The 15,832-nt window shown below is 43.7% G+C and overlaps 1 protein-coding gene across 6 annotated transcripts in view; it reads left to right on the forward strand.

Moving 5' to 3' along the window:
• agtpbp1 (ATP/GTP binding carboxypeptidase 1) overlaps positions 1-15,832 on the forward strand; it is a 410,793-nt gene that overhangs the window by 247,348 nt on the left and 147,613 nt on the right. For all 6 annotated transcript variants that reach the window (XR_015078056.1, XM_085985173.1, XM_085985187.1 and 3 more), the window contains one exon: positions 7,818-7,905. Coding sequence is in view for 5 of the 6 variants with exons in the window: in XM_085985173.1 (XP_085841299.1) it covers positions 7,818-7,905 (88 nt within the window). In the remaining variant the exon portion in view is untranslated. The remainder of the gene's footprint in view (positions 1-7,817; positions 7,906-15,832) is intronic.

Raw genomic sequence — 15,832 nt, forward strand, 5'->3', positions numbered from 1 at the left:
ATTTTCTGGAAACACTCAGCAGGTCAGTCAGCATCTGTGGAGAGATAAGTTAACATATCAGGTGTAACCCTTTGACAGCACTAGAACAAATTGCAGATAAACAACACTTGAACAGGACACACACCCACACCCACAACTGTAAAGTGAATAGCCGAGGTGGTGGAGAGTAAGGCTGCCAGAAATAGAAGGTAGACAAGTGGAGCAGGATCCAGCAGTCCATGAGCCAGGCAGAAGACAAATGCTGGTGGTGTGGGATAGTTTTGTCAGCTTTTTGCAGAAGAGAGATGGGTTAATTGCTGGGGTGAAGACTCTCTGTTGGAACACTGTGCTATCTGCACTCTGGTTTTTTGTTGCATTTTTCGTCTTCATGGCTCTTGGACTGTTGGAACTCGCTCTGCTTTGCGAGTTTTGCATGCTTCCATTTCTACCTGCCATACCCCACCCCACACCTTCTCAGGTATTCACACATTCTCTGTGTCTTGTAAATGTCTTTAATTTTTCTCATTGTGCCTCCTATTGTCTCATGTTAATATCACTTCAACCATTTATATGGATTAGGTTTGGAGTAGTTATGGAAAAGGACAAGGAAAAATCAAATATAAAAATACTCAACTGCAGGAAAGCTAATTTCAGTGAGTTGAAAAGGGATCTGGCCCCGGCAGAATTAGAATCAAAGATTGGCAAGCAAAACAGTAAATGAGCAATGGGAAGCCTTCACAGAGGAGATAGTTCGTATACAGACTAGACACATTCCCACGAGGGGGAAAAGAAGGGCATCCAAAGCTAAAGCTCCCTGGATGACTAAAGATATATAGATTAAAATAAAACAGAAAAAGGAGGCTTATGATAAATGTCAGGTTCATAATACAGTAGAGAACCAAGCTGAATACAGAAGGTACAGAGGAGAACGGAAAAAGGAAATGAGGGGCAAAGAGAGTATATGAGAATAGATTAGCGGGTAACATAAAACGACACCCAAAGGCATTTTATAAACCTATAAATAGTTTAAAAAATAAAAAAAAAGTAAGGGTGGGGCTGATTAGGGACCAAAAAGGAAATCTTCTTGTGGAGGCAGAGGACATGGCTGAGGTACTAAATTAATACTTTGCATCTGTCTTAATTAAAGAAGAGGATGCTGCCAATGTCACAGTAAATTAGGAGGTAGGTGGTGATATTGGATAGGATAAAAATAGATAAAGAGGAGGTACTTAAAGGTTGGCAGTAATCAAAGTAGAAAAGTCAACCGGTCTGGATGAGATGCATCTTAGATTGCTGAGGGAAGTAAGGGTGAAAATTGCAGAGGCTCTGGCTGCAGTCTTCCAATCCTCCTTAGATATGGGAGTGGTGCAAGATGACTGGAGGATTGCAAATGCTACACCCCTGTGCAAAAAGGGGAGAGGGATAAACTTGGCCTACAGGCCAGTCATCCTAATGTTGGTTGTGGGGAACTTTTAGAGACAATAATCTAGGAGAAAATTAATTAGCACTTTGAAAAATATTGGTCAATGAATGAAAGCCAGCATGGATTTGTTAAAGGCAAATCATGTTTGACTAACTAGATTGAGTTATTTCTTGAAGTAATGGAGAGGATTGATGTAGTGCGGTTGATGTTGTGTATATGGACTTTCAAAAGGCGTTTGATAAAGTACCATATAATAGACTTGTTAGCATAATTAAAGCCCATGGGTTTAAAGGGGCAGTGGCTGCGTGGATACAAAATTGGCTAAGGGACAGAAAGCAGGGAATAGTAGTGAACAGTTGCTTTTCAGACTGGAGGGAAGTATACAGTGGTGGCCCCCAAGGGTCAGTATTAGGACCACTGCTCATTTTGATATATATTAATGATTTGGCCTTGGGTATACCGGGCATAATTTCAAAGTTTGCAGAAATGTAGCTAATAATGAGCTGGATAGTAACACACTTCACAAGGACAGAGACAGACTGGTGAAATGGGCAGACACAAGACACAGATGAAATTTAATGCAGTGAAGTGTGAAGTGATTCATTTTGGACAGAAGAATGAGGAGAAGCAATATAAAATAAATGGTACAATTTTAAAGGGGGTGCAGGAACAGAGAGACCTAGGGGAACTTTTGAAGATGGCAGAACAAGTTGAGAAGGCTGTTAAAAAGGCATATGGGATGCTTGGCTTTATAAAAAGAGTCAGAGTACAAAAGCAAGGAAGTTATGTTAAACCTTTATAAAATACTGATTAGGCCCCAACTGGAGTGTTTGGCCAATTCTGGGCACCACACTTTAAGGAGGATGTCAAGGACTTGGAGAGGGTGCAGAGGAGATTTACTGGAATGGTACCAGGGATGAGGAACTTCAGTTGTGTGAAGAAACTAGAGAAGCTGGGGTTGTTCTCCTTGGAGCGGAGATGGCTATGGGGAGATTTAATAGAGATGTTCAAAATCATGAAGGGTTTTGATAGAGTAAAGAAGGAGTAACTGTTTCCAGTGGCAGGAGGGTCGGTAAGCAGAGGACACAGATTTAAGATAATTGGCAAAAGAATCAAAAGCGACATGAGGGAAAAAAATTTACACAGCGAGTTATGATGATCTGTAATGCACTGCTGGGAAAGATGGTGGAAGCAGATTCAATTATAACTTTCAAAAAGGGAATTGGCTAAATACTTGGTGGAAAAAATTGCAGGGCTATGGGGAAGGAGCAGGGGCGTGGGTCTAATTGGATAGCTCTTTCAAAGAGCTGGCACAGGCACGATGTATGCCACTGTACATGTATGTGCTGTTTCATTCTATGATTAAACCATCTGCTGTTTTTCATTTAGGCACTTTACAGACCATTCTACTACTATTCTTGTGTGTTTGTGTTTCCCTCCCCTTTCCCTTGTTTCTGTTCTCTTTTTCATGCTGCTCATTTGGAATTCCTTTTACTTCTTACAAGAGTTACACCTGAAACATTGGGGTCGATTTTGTCGAACCTGTCGGGAAGAAGGCGGGACTTCCCCTTTCGGGTTTCTGACCCGCCTACTTCGACGTCCGGCCAATCCGCGCGATTTTCCCTTGATTGACCTTGTTGAGCCTGCCCAGCGGGCTCAGCAGGCCAATTAAGGGCCACCCAGCAACAGGTGACGTCACAGACTGAAATTTCATCTGTCAGACTCATTTAGAAATCTCAGCAGCACTAAAAGCTGAAGGCTGTCACTTTTGACAGATCGCAGCCGTTCAGCTTTCAGTTCCGGCTGAGTGCTGCGCTCCCGACGGCTACAGGAAGAAAGGCTGTTAAGGTAAGTAAAGGTAAGTAAAAGTTCTTTACACACTTTAGACACACCAAACACACTTACCTTTACACTCATGCACCCATCACTCACCTGAGCGCTGACATCGCGACCCCTCCAACTCATTCAACCCGACGGCCCGCTGCTCTAACCTGACGTGGTTTGGAGCCGTCGGGAAACCCACACGAAACCCCTCAAAATGGGGATTAGGCTAAAAACTGCCTGTTAACTACCTGTTAACAGGCAGTTAATTGGCACTAATCCCTTCCCGCCTGGTTTCGGCGGGTCCCAGTATGGGGCAGGTACCCGCCGCCCCTGAAACTTACGTGGGGTGTGGTTTTGGGCGGGATGGTGTCGGGACCCCCCAAAGTCGGGATTTTCCTCCCCCCCCCCCCCCCCCCCCCCCACATGCCTGAAACCCCGCCTGACGGCTCCCCGAAAATCTAGCCCATTAACTCATCGGTTGTCTCCACAGAGGCTGCCAGAAACCCCCAAGTGTTTCCAATATTTTTGTTTTGTTTCAGATTTCCACCATCTCTAGATTTTCACTTTGTATTTATAACTTTGACATTGACCTAAGTGGAACTGAACTAAAAAGTTGCATAAGTACCAAAAGGTGAAACACAAAATTAAAGTACATGAGATTTCCCCACCCCAAGAGTTGGTTGAGAAGGTGCAGTGTTATTCCCTTGTTAAAATAAAATCTGAAATGGGATGTTCCTGATTTGGTTGGTTGGAGGCATTTATCTTATCAGTGCCGCTGTTCAGGTAAAGCATTTAACAAGTCAATAGCAGTTTATCAGTAGGATTACCAGACAGTGAGTCATTTTCAAATATTGGAGCATTTTTTGTAAAGGGAATTCCCAAAGGCTATGGAGACAGAGTTTTTAAATCCATTGAAAATACATTTGAGCATGTGGGGGTATGCAGCCCTATGGGGGGTACATCAGTCCAAATGGAACTACAGCGAAGGAGCTGAACAATCTTCTAACGAACAGCCATAGTTTTTGACAGATGAGAAGATGGTAATGCAGACTTATGATGGCGATGGGCTCATCTAATCTCTGCCCAGGTATTTTAGTGTAGGTCATACAGCTTCATTAGCACTACTGCTAAATGTCTAAAGTGCCAGATTGGGGATATGCAGCCTTTTAATGATTGTCCATATGATCCTTTGCAAGCTCCCGACATACGTGAGGTTGCTCTGTAAGAGCTATATCACCTGTGCTAACAACATACATAAGTAAAAATAGTTTATTACTTCTTACCATGGGGGCCAGCATTCTATAAGCTTACACAGCAAATTTGTCCACACAAAGCAGCATGAGTAAGGATTCCTGGTTTGCATTTCAGCAATTCTGCCTTAAAATTTCAGCTTTTTCCAACAAAGATGAAAGTCTAAAATAACCAAACTTTGTCCTACAGCTTAAGTGGTTTGTAGTTTTTTTTTTAAACAATGTGCATCAATGGGAGCAGTACTGGAGATTATAGGGATAAAGTTTGATGATCTGCCCCATTGAATACAATAATTCCTGTGCTGCTGGAGGTACTGGAAGGGATGTTGCCTGTGGGCAGCAACAGGTCAGGGTTAAATGGTGACGATGTGACGGTGGATAAATATTCTGTACATTAGAAGGATAGGGCAGTGTGCACGACGAGCTAGATTGTTCAAGGATCTTCTGGGCTAACAGACCCTTTCTCATTGCATGCTCATTATGTTTGTATTCTTGATATTTTAAATGATTATTTTAAGTCATTGCCTAGTGCCAAATGGACTACATTTAAATTAATGCTGCTAACATTTTTGATAGACTAAAATTCTGATTGCCAAGAACTGAAATCTTAATATAACTTGTTTTTGTGAATTGTCAAATGTATACAGGATGACCATAAAATAATATATTATCCTTTGTGTTTAAATGAGTCAAGCAGCAAAAAAATGCAATTGTCACTTTCACAAATTAATTTTAAATATTATGTCAAGATCTGAAATAATATGTGAAAAACATACCTTTTCAACAACTGTAATTTCATAAAGCTGAAGTGACTTTGACAAATCTGAATATAATTAGCTTCCATTCATTCGGGTCATTGCCCTGTTTTAAATTGGCTAGATGTGCTATTAGTAACTGCTAGCCAGGAATATCTGTGGCAGTTTTAAGTAATATTAGATTCTTATGAGATCTTAAACCATTTTCCTCTGGGTTTGTAGAAGGTTAAATCACTTCTAATTGTCGGATGCTAGACACTTAACATTTTAATTTTCTTTGAATAGGTAATGGTGCCAAATACTGTATAAGTAGTATTTACTGATTTGTCTCAATGCTGTTTGCAGTCTTTTGTTTGAGCGATTTTGTTTATTAAAAAGACCTTGGAAGTAATTGCTTTGAATCAGAATCTGACAGAATATAATCAGTTGGCCTCTTTAGGTCCTTTTAGATTTCAAATGTCAGTCAAACAATAGAGCTGCAGCTGTGCCATGGCTCTCAATGTGGGTCTCACATTGCTGGCAACAACATCAAAGTCAACCTGTCAGGTTTGCTAAAGCTGGGAAGACCCAGTTTTTTTTAAAAAAACCTTGTCTTCTTCAAATAGCAGCCTGAGACTGTTAACATCCACCGGGTCAATTGAAACAGGCTGAAGGATGTGTGCTATAATATAAGGTCAGGTACCTCATTTTCTGATCCACACCTGCCACAGCAAGGCTCTGCGCCACAGGCAGTGCCTCATAAAATTGATAGTAGATCTCCCGTGACTTTGTTCACCTGCATCAACCAGTAGCATTTAAGAGCTAGGACAATGGCCCTTGTATTTGGCATGCCGCATCAGGCAAGTCCATGCCATGAGCTATCATCACGGCAGAATCAATCCAGCCCCACTACCATCACAGGGAGAGCAGACTTCAGTCTGCCACCACCGCCAATTTAATGATAACAGATACAGTCCTGCCCAGCACCATCACAAAGTAATGAGTTCCAAAATATGATGGTATAAATCAGCCAAATAATGTGTACTTAGTGCCAGTGAATCTGCAAGCTCAGCTCGTTAATCAATCTTAAATGTTGCACCACCACTGGCAGTTGTCTGCTCTCACTTTCGTTCATTTTTTTAAACACATAGGCTGGAATTTTAATTTGGAGGCGGGTAGGAAGCAGTGTGGGGTGCGATAGGCTGGAACGGGTTTCTCGCAGGCCCTGTCGAATGTAGCGGCAGGGCCTGATTAGCATTTCAAAGCTCTGTTTCCCGCCCGCAGCCAGCCAAATGGAGAGGCTGGCTGGCTGGCTGGCTGTTGGGCAAGTACGCCTGCGGCACCAGGCCGCAGAGAGGAGGGAGGGCAAGATCAGAGGCCGGGACGGGGGCAGGTCGGAAGGTGATCGGGCTGGAGGGGGGATTTTGGAAGGCCGGAGGGGGATCGGGGGCAGGTTGGAAGGCAAGGCCGGAGGGGATCGGAGATCGAAGCGAGGGGAGGTGAGATCAGAAGCCGGGGAGAGAGGTGAGATCGGAGGCTGTGGAGGAGGTCAGAAGGGTCGGGGGGTTGTCCAATTACAGGGGGTTGGCGAGGCGGGAACACTGGATACGGCAGATAAGTGGAAAGGCACTTACCTCCTGGATCCAGCATTCCGCATCTCCCTTTAGGTGGCAGGTTACCCGAGGCCAGGGAAACCCGCCCACCCACAGTTAAATTTAAAATGGTGAATCACTATGAGGCACGGAGCCTCATTATAATAGCTGAAGTACCAACCCACCTCCTGCAAGTGAATTGGTTGCCCGCCCCCTGTCCTGCCACTGTTAAAACCAGGGCTTGACAGGGTAGATGCAGGGAGGATGTTTCCCCTGACTGGGGAGTCTAGAACCAGGGGTCACAGTCTCAGAATAAGGGATCGGCCATTCAGGACTGAGATGAGAAGTAATTTCTTCACTCAGACGGTGGTGAATTTTTGGAATTCTCTACCCCAGAGGGCTGTGGAGGCTCAGTCGTTGAGTATATTCAAGACAGAGATCGATAGATTTTTGGATATTAAGGGAATCAAGGGATATGGGGATAGTGCAGGAAAGTGGAGATGAGGTAAAAGATCAGCCATGATCTTATTGAATGGCGGAGCAGGCTCGAAGGTACGAATGGCCTGCTCCTGCTCCTATTTTTTATGTTCTTCGGTGGGCAGGTTGGGGTCAGGATTCAGATTTTTAACTCTTTAACCTCCCATCCAACCCCAACCCACCCTTTTTTTTTTGGAGTTAAACTCCTCCCATAATGGGTGTATGCATTCACCTCTGCTGCATGGGATATGTGTGTGTGCATTTGTACATTTAAAAAAAAATTACTTTGAGCGTACTGCCAGGTGGTACAATACAATCTGCTTTCTATGAATTTGCTTGCAGATCCCAGATTACAGCCCTGTCTCTCAGTATAATTAAGGCTTTAATAACATGGTGAATGAATAGAAAATAGAGGATAAATCTCACACTGTTAAAGCTGTGAAATGTGCCTGAGGGGCTATGCAATTTACACTTCACTTTAGAACCTTTATTCAAATGAACACTAGAATCTTAAACACTTATAATTTTCTTTTTGAAGGTATGCATCCCATAATGTATTCTGTCCAGGAAGCCATGCTTGGAAGGCCACAGTGGGTCCGAACTGGAACAGATATCTGTTATTACAAGTAAGTACTGTGTATATATTGGAAGAAGAATAATGGGCCTGAATTTGTGGTCGGAGGCTTCCCGCGGGCGGTTGCCTTCGAACCTCAATAAATCTACGTACCTACTATCTAATGGTCCTGGATCCACGGAGACTCGTGCTCCTGGGCCTCTACGCGTAGGCCTGCATAAAGGCCCAAGTATCCCAGGGGCACAAGCGATTCTCAAGCGCCCCTGGGATCACATGGGCTGGCCTAACCAATCAGAGAGGGGATTCCCATTAATAGGAATCACCCAAAAAATCAATGTACACAACCTTGAACTAAAAAAAAATTACGTTTAAAATTAATAAAATACAATTTCATGAAACATTTAAAACAAAAATTAGATTTTTTTGAAAAATAAATGTAAACCTTTTTTAAGGGGCCAAAAATAACACACACTTATTTTACAGGTTTTTGAATGTTAAAATGATATTTTAAAATATTTTAATATTTATTTTCACCCTTATGCTGGTAAGAGAAGGCCTTACACCTGCTTTTACCAGGCGTAAGAGTTTCACAGGCATTCGCAGGGCAAGAGTTGGGCAACTCTCCGCCAGCGGATGTCCATTTCCCGGGGATGCGGAGGATGTCAAGAAGATTCAAGGGTTTTCGCGCCTGCGCAGCCCATGCATAAACCTGGAACTTGTGAGGCATTTGTGGCCACGTGCACGGCCATAGGCCACAGAAAATCCAGGCCAATATAATTTATTGTGTCCTTTTTTTCTAGTTTTTTATTTCACCGTGCCACAAAAAATCTACTTGAATATATTTTCTGAGTTTTATCATTGCCACAACCTTGAAATTATTGGCTTTTAAAGGAAATGTAACTTGCCATTCTTCGGCTTCTCTTTGCTTTGCTCACATGCGTGAACCAATGATTTTATTTTACCTGCTGTTCATTCTGTTGTTGGAGAGCGTTGCTCTGTTATGTAGTCACTGATGACTCTCGCTGTCAAGTCTTTGGAGTTTTGATGTTTTCACTTCTGGTCAATCCCAAATTTTTCCCCATATTCATCAGAAGCTGCAGCTTTCTTTTAATACTAATAAGAAAGAAGAAATTTTTCCCTCTGTCTTTGGGGAGCATCCCAAAGAACCCCTATGAGGGGATATTACATCTTGCATCTTATTTCCCTTTAGGAAGGAAAGTAAAGTCTTGCCCTCCCAAAAAGCCCTCGTTAGAAACTAGATCAATCTTCAGTGACATAAAATTACTGGACACTTTCCTTACTGTACAGACAGAACCAATGATTTGATTCACATTTAGTAATACTGGAGGCACAGGGATTAGGTTATGTACCGCAGAACAGGCAGTTGGGCCAAATCATTGCAGCGGTATACAGGCTAGTTCTTCTGCTGTGGTCCTTCCTGTATTAATTGGAATTTACAGTTTTATGAGTCCTTCTATAAAGCTGAGACTGCTGCCTCTCCAGATAGCCTTTGTTACTATTGTGCCTAGTTGCTAGTCTTTAAACTGAATACCAGTTGCAAAGCTTGTATTGTTGTGAAAGGAAAATAGTTTGCATGTCTCTTGATGCAGAGGGAATCCGGCGATACATATTCAAGGGTATGAAAGGGTTAAATTTATAATATCAGATCCTGAGACTGGAGTCCAGCTTCGGTGATCCAGCTGCTAGCGGTGTTGGGGGACTCTCTCTGTCTGGGCACGATGCAAGTCCCCACAACAATCCAAAAGGTCACTCTTTTTACAAGGTACTCTTCCATTGATTTCAGTTAGTTCCACAAACACCTGCAGGCTTAATTTATCCCCTTATGTCCCAATTCATTGATGATAATCTGCTAACCTAGACAGACATTAAGCATTTTCCCTAAGGAAGAGTAGGTACATTCTAATTCTCACACTTTCAACAATGAGGGTTATTTTAACTCTGACATTCGGGAGGATCTGAAATAAAAAACAGAAAATGCTAGAAACACTCAGCAGGTCAGGCAACATCTGTGGAAGTAGGGTTGCAAAGGGGTGGAAAGTTTCCGGTAAATTTCCGGAAATTTTCCACGGGAAGTTTAGCTTGAGAATTTTGGGAATTTTGCCCAAAAAAGCACATGCTAGCATAATATTGTTTTTTTTGTATTTTTTTTTCCACAGGTCCTCTCTTAAAATTACTAACAGAAATGGAATCTTAATTATTAAGGAATTTCTTAATCAATATATGTTTATCTTCTTACTTGGCTTGTTTTAATAATTACAAGTTTTGTGTGTGACTGTGAACAAATGTGTCCTGATTGGTTGGATGAGTGGATGAGCGATTAGCTCCCTCTATTTGTAATATTTGCATATCAAATTGTGATTGGCCTGCAGGCATCTGAAAGACTGCTATAGTTTTTTTTAAGATCCAGGTTAGGGGTCCTGAGGGAAGTCATTTTGTTTTCTGCTGATGTTGTGATGATGCAGTAAGTAAATCAGACTTTATACCAAATAAACCAGTTACTTGTTGAACTCTTGTCCTTCAATTTAAAATATACAAAATAATACACTATTGGTGATGTAGCGTCGTGTGTGTACAGGTCATGCTTCCATCACATGGAGCATCAGCAAAAATGTACTCACCCTGTTGCAATCGTGCTGATCGACCGCAGTTCGACACAGAGATGAATGCCCTTTATTTCTCTGCATAGAACAATGCCACGTTTACCGTCGGATGTGTGGAAGCATTTTACCCCAGGCATTAAAGATGGAAAGACTGTGTACATGTGCAAACACTGTAGAAAGCCATATGTAAAGAATGCCACAAAGATGCAGCAGCATTTATCCAAATGCAACAACTTCACTCATATTACGTCTATTGGGTGCGCAGCTCATGGGCTTAACCTGCTCCTCAAGGACATCATGGGTTTGAGAACCATGGAAGCACTGTACAAGAGAGCCAAGCAAGTTGTTAAGTATGTCAGGGGAAAACAGGTAGTTGCAGCAACCTACAACTCCAAGCAAATGACAAAGAACAAGAACACCACACTGAAGCTGCCCAACAACACTAGATGGGGTGGTGTTGTCATAATGTACAACAGCCTTCTGGAGGGTAAGGAGTCGCTGCAAGAAATGGCAATATCCCAGTCTGGGGATATGGAAACCACCATCAAGAAAATACTGCTGGATGATGTGTTTTGGGAGAGAGTGGTTAGCAGCCTTAAACTACTCTCACCAGTAGCATCTGCAATTGATCAGATTGAAGGAGATGACGCTGTCTTGTCAGATGTTCTCAGGCTTTTTACTGATTTAAAAGAACAAATCAGCATTGCCCTACCCACATCCCTGCTGCTCAAAGCAGAGGAGAAGGCAATTGTTCAATTCATACAGACGCGTCAAGAATTTTGTGTCAAGCCGATTCATGCTGCAGCATACATGCTGGACCCAAAGCATGTTGGGAGACCAATACTTTCTGGAGAACAGATCAACAGCGCTTACAGTGTGATTTCTACCCTCTCACACCTTCTCAATCTAGATGTGGGCAAAGTTCTCTACCAAGTAAGGTCTTTGGAATGGGGATGGGATATGGGAATCATGCAAGCATATCAGTGCACATACCTGGTGGAAGGGACTTTGTGCATCTGAGGCCCTGTCACCTATTGCATCGGTGATACTCCAAATCCCACCTTCATCAGCGGCCTCTGAACGAAACTGGTCAGTTTTTGGGAATACGCACACAAAGGTGCGCAACAGGCTGACTAACAAGAGAGTGGAGAAACTGGTGGCTATCCGGGCGAACCTACAACTTATTGAGCCAGATACAGAAGTGTCCACCACACAGCTAGACACTGACACAGAGGAGGAAATGGACACGTCCGAGCCAGAGTCAGAGAATCAGGAGGAGCAATGAGGAGTAGAAGACTCAGAAGACTCATGAGTAGAAGACTCAAAGGGACAAAATAAGGACAAATTACAGGCTAAATAAGCTGACGCTCTTTTTATTTTATTTTAGATGGGTCTTTTTTGTGGGGGTTCAATAAAGTTCAAAATTATAACCTAAATAAAGTTTTGAAAGCCTGTTTTTATTTGTATGGAACAGTATGTCTATTTTGACGACAAAGATAATATAAGGGTCAGAGACAAAAACCATCAGTGTGCAAAAAAACTCAAAATTCCCGAAAATTCCCATGGAAAGTTTCCTCTTTTAAAAATTCCCAGAATTTTGCAACCCTAGTGGAGAGGGAAACAGTTAATGTTTCAGGTCGATGACCTTTCATCATAAAGGATCTGTCTCCCTTGTTATTTGCTTCAAGGTATCTTTGATTAAAGTTATCGTTTTCCAGTGTTAATTGGTTCTTTTCTTCCAAAGTCGTTTGTAAAAAGAACTTTCATTTTGGTTATGCAGCTCGCCGTCAACTTCCTGTGAGTTTCATGAAGTTGCTGCATTTACCTGTTAATTACTTATTATACTTGTCGCAGAAAGTTAAGGCTAGTCCTTAACATTGCAAGCACCTTTTTAAAGAGACTTATGTTCCTGCAATGCCAATCAACCTATGCAGCCCAGAAAGGGAACAATCTAAACTGTGGGGCCTCAGTTCTACAGATTGTAAATTGTTCGAGATGTTTAAAATGTTGCAATTTTTTTATTACTTTTCCTCTCTTGTCTCTTTTTTCTCTATTAATCCAACCTTTCTTTCCCTTTCTTTATTTCTCTTTCTGTATCTGATTTGACATTGAATTCACCCATTCTAATTCACCCTCCTTCTCTGTCGTTCTCTGCTTCTTTTTCAATCCTTAAATCTCATTGGCTAAGGAGATAGACTGTTGGTCCTATTTTTCACTAGGTCCCAGATGCCTTGTTGCCCTTGTTATCAGCTTGCACTTCCAGCAACTTACAGAGCTGAAGGGTGAGGGGAAAAGTCTCTCTTAATGGGGCACACCCAGCCCAGTCGACCCTTCAAAGTCCTCCTCACCAACATCTGGGGACTTGTGCCAAAATTGGGAAAGCTGTCCCACTGACTAGTCAAGCAACAGCCTGACATAGTCATACTCACAGAATCATGCCTTTCAGCCAATGTCCCAAACTCCTCCATCACCATCCCTGGGTATGTCCTGTCCCACCGACAGGGCAGACCCACCAGGGGTGGTGGCACAGTGGTATACAGTTGGGAAGGAGTGGCCCTGGGAGTCCTCAACATTGACTCTGGACCCCATGAAGTCTCATGGCTTCAGGTCAAACATGGGCAAAGAAACCTCCTGCTGATTACCACCTACCGCCCTCCCTCAGCTGATGCATCACTACTTCTCCATTTTGAACAACACTTTGAAGAAGCACTGAGAGTAGCAAGGACACAGAATGTACTCTGGGTGGGGGACTGCAATGACCATCACCAAAGTGGCTCGGTAGCACCACTACTGACTGAGCTGGCAGAGTCCTGAAGGACATAACTACCAGTCTGGGCCTGCAACAGGTGGTGAGGGAACCAACACGAGGGAAAAACCTACTTGACCTCGTCCTCGCCAATCTACCTGTCGCAGATGCATCTGTCCATGACCGTATTGGTAGCAGTGACCACCGCTCAGTCATTGTGGAGATGAAGTCCCGTCTTCACACTGAGGACACCCTCCGTCGTGTTGTGTTGCACTACCACTGTGCTAAATGGGACAGATTCAGAACAGATCTAGCAGCTCAAAACTGGGCATCCATGAGGCGCTGTGGGCCATCAGCAGCAGCAGCAGAATGGTATTCCACCACAATCTGTAACCTCATGGCCCGGCATATCCCTCACTCTACCATTACCAACAAGCCAGGAGACCAACCCTGATTCAATAAGGAGTGTAGAAGAGCATGCCAGGAGCAGCACCAGGCATACCTAAAAATGAGATGCCAACCTGGGGAAGCTGCAACACAGGACTACATGCATGCTAAAAAGCGGAAGCAGCATGCTATAGAGAAGGCTAAGCGATCCCACAATCAACGGATCAGATCAAAGCTCTGCTGCCCTGCCACACATCCAGTCGTGAATGGTGGTGGACCAATAAACAACTAACGGGGGGGGGGGGGGGGAGGCTCAATGAATATCCCCATCCTCAATGATGGTGGAGCCCAGCATGTGAGTGCAAAAGAAAAGGCTGAAGTGCTTGCAACCATCTTCAGCCAGAAGTGCCGAGTGGATGATCCATATCGGCCTCCTCCTCAGGTCCTCAGCCAGTCTTCAGCCAATTCGATTCACTCCACGTGATATCAAGAAACGGCTGAGCGTACTGGATACAACATAGGCTATGGGCCCCAACAACATCCCGGCTATCGTGTTGAAGACATGTGCTCCAGAACTAGCCACACCTATAGCCAAGCTGTTCCAGTACAGCTACAAGACTGGCATCTATCTGACAATGTGGAAAACTGCCCAGGTATGTTCTGTCCACAAAAAGCAGGACAAATCCAATCCAGCCAATTACCGCCCCATCAGTCAACTCTCAATCATCAGCAACATGACGGAAGGTGTCGTCGACAGTGCTATCATGTGGCACTTACTTGCCAAAAACCTGCTCGCTGATGCCCGGTTTGGGTTCCACCAAGACCACTTGGCTCCTGACCTCATTAAAGCCTTGGTCCAAACATGGACAAAAGAGCTGAATTCCAGAGGTTACGTGAGAGTGACTGCCCTTGACATCAAGGCAGCATTTGACCGAGTATGGCATCAAGGAGCCCGAGTATAACTGAAGTCAATGGGAATTGGGGGGAAAACTCTCCATTGGCTAGAGTCCTATGCCCAACCATCTTCATCAATGACCTTCCCTCCAACATAAGGTCAGAAATGCGGATTGTTACGTCCATGTATAAGAAGACACAGACTGCGGAGAACGGTACAATAGATATTTAGTCAACGTGGCTCAGACTGCAACTGATCTGTACAGATTACTACTCAGCGTTATATACAGGTGTGGTCACTGCCGGTACTACAGTATACATGAGCTGTAAAAAGTAGTTCCCCCCCTTAAAGGTACATACATTACAATTCCTCCCCTTTTAGATTAACAGTACCATAACACTCATTTAACAATTAAATATCAAACTAATTACAATTAACACTTTTAACATGCAACATTAGCTGAAAATTGTCTATTTATAAATTCAGTCTTTGGGGAGGCTTCCTGATCCTTTCTGGATAGCGCCTTTCCCGAGTGTCTTGCTCTTGGTGCGGAGGCGATTCTGGCCCCCTGTCGTCGGTCGGTTCATCAGCTTCCGATGCTACTGTTTCTGGGGTAGATGCTACCTGTACGTCGGGTTCATCACCAGGTACGTATGGGCGAGGCATGGGGTTGACTTGTTCCTGTGACTCTAGGATCTGGTCAGCATGGCGTCTCACGATGCTCTCCCCAACGTCCGCTGTGTACATTAGTGGGCCCTGCCGTGTGCATATCGTTCCTGGCTGCCATTTTTCTGTTCGGTAGTCGCGGGCTAAGACTGGTTGCCCTACATTGAAGCTCCTTGTTGGCTACACATGGATGTGCTGGAATTGCTTACTCTCAACATTTCGTACATTTGGTCTGAGCAAATCCAGGCGAGATCTTAACCTTCGGTTAAAGAACATCATGGCTGGGGCCTGGTTGGTGACTGCATCTGTCGCATTCCGGTAGGCGAACAGGAAATTGTCCACCTTGTGCTGCAGCGGAATGTTGTCATTGTACATAGCCTTTATTGCCTTCTTAAAGGTTTGTACGAACCTCTCAGCCAATCCATTTGTGGCTGGATGATACGGGGCGGATGTGTAATGCCTTACCCCATTCTTTTTCAAGAACCTCCGGAACTCTTCGGACACAAACTGTGGTCCGTTGTCGGAGCAAATCTGTTCTGGCAAGCCATTCCTGGCAAAAATGGTCCGTAGGACTGCAATAGTTTTCTCCGTGGTGGTGGAGGACATTTTGATGACCTCAGGCCATTTTGAGTGCGCATCCACGGCTATTAAAAACATTGAGTCC

This window comes from Somniosus microcephalus, chromosome 1, assembly GCF_052327205.1.
Source record: "Somniosus microcephalus isolate GS21.2 chromosome 1, FLI_Smic_1.0, whole genome shotgun sequence".
Classification (NCBI taxonomy): Eukaryota; Metazoa; Chordata; class Chondrichthyes; order Squaliformes; family Somniosidae; genus Somniosus; species Somniosus microcephalus.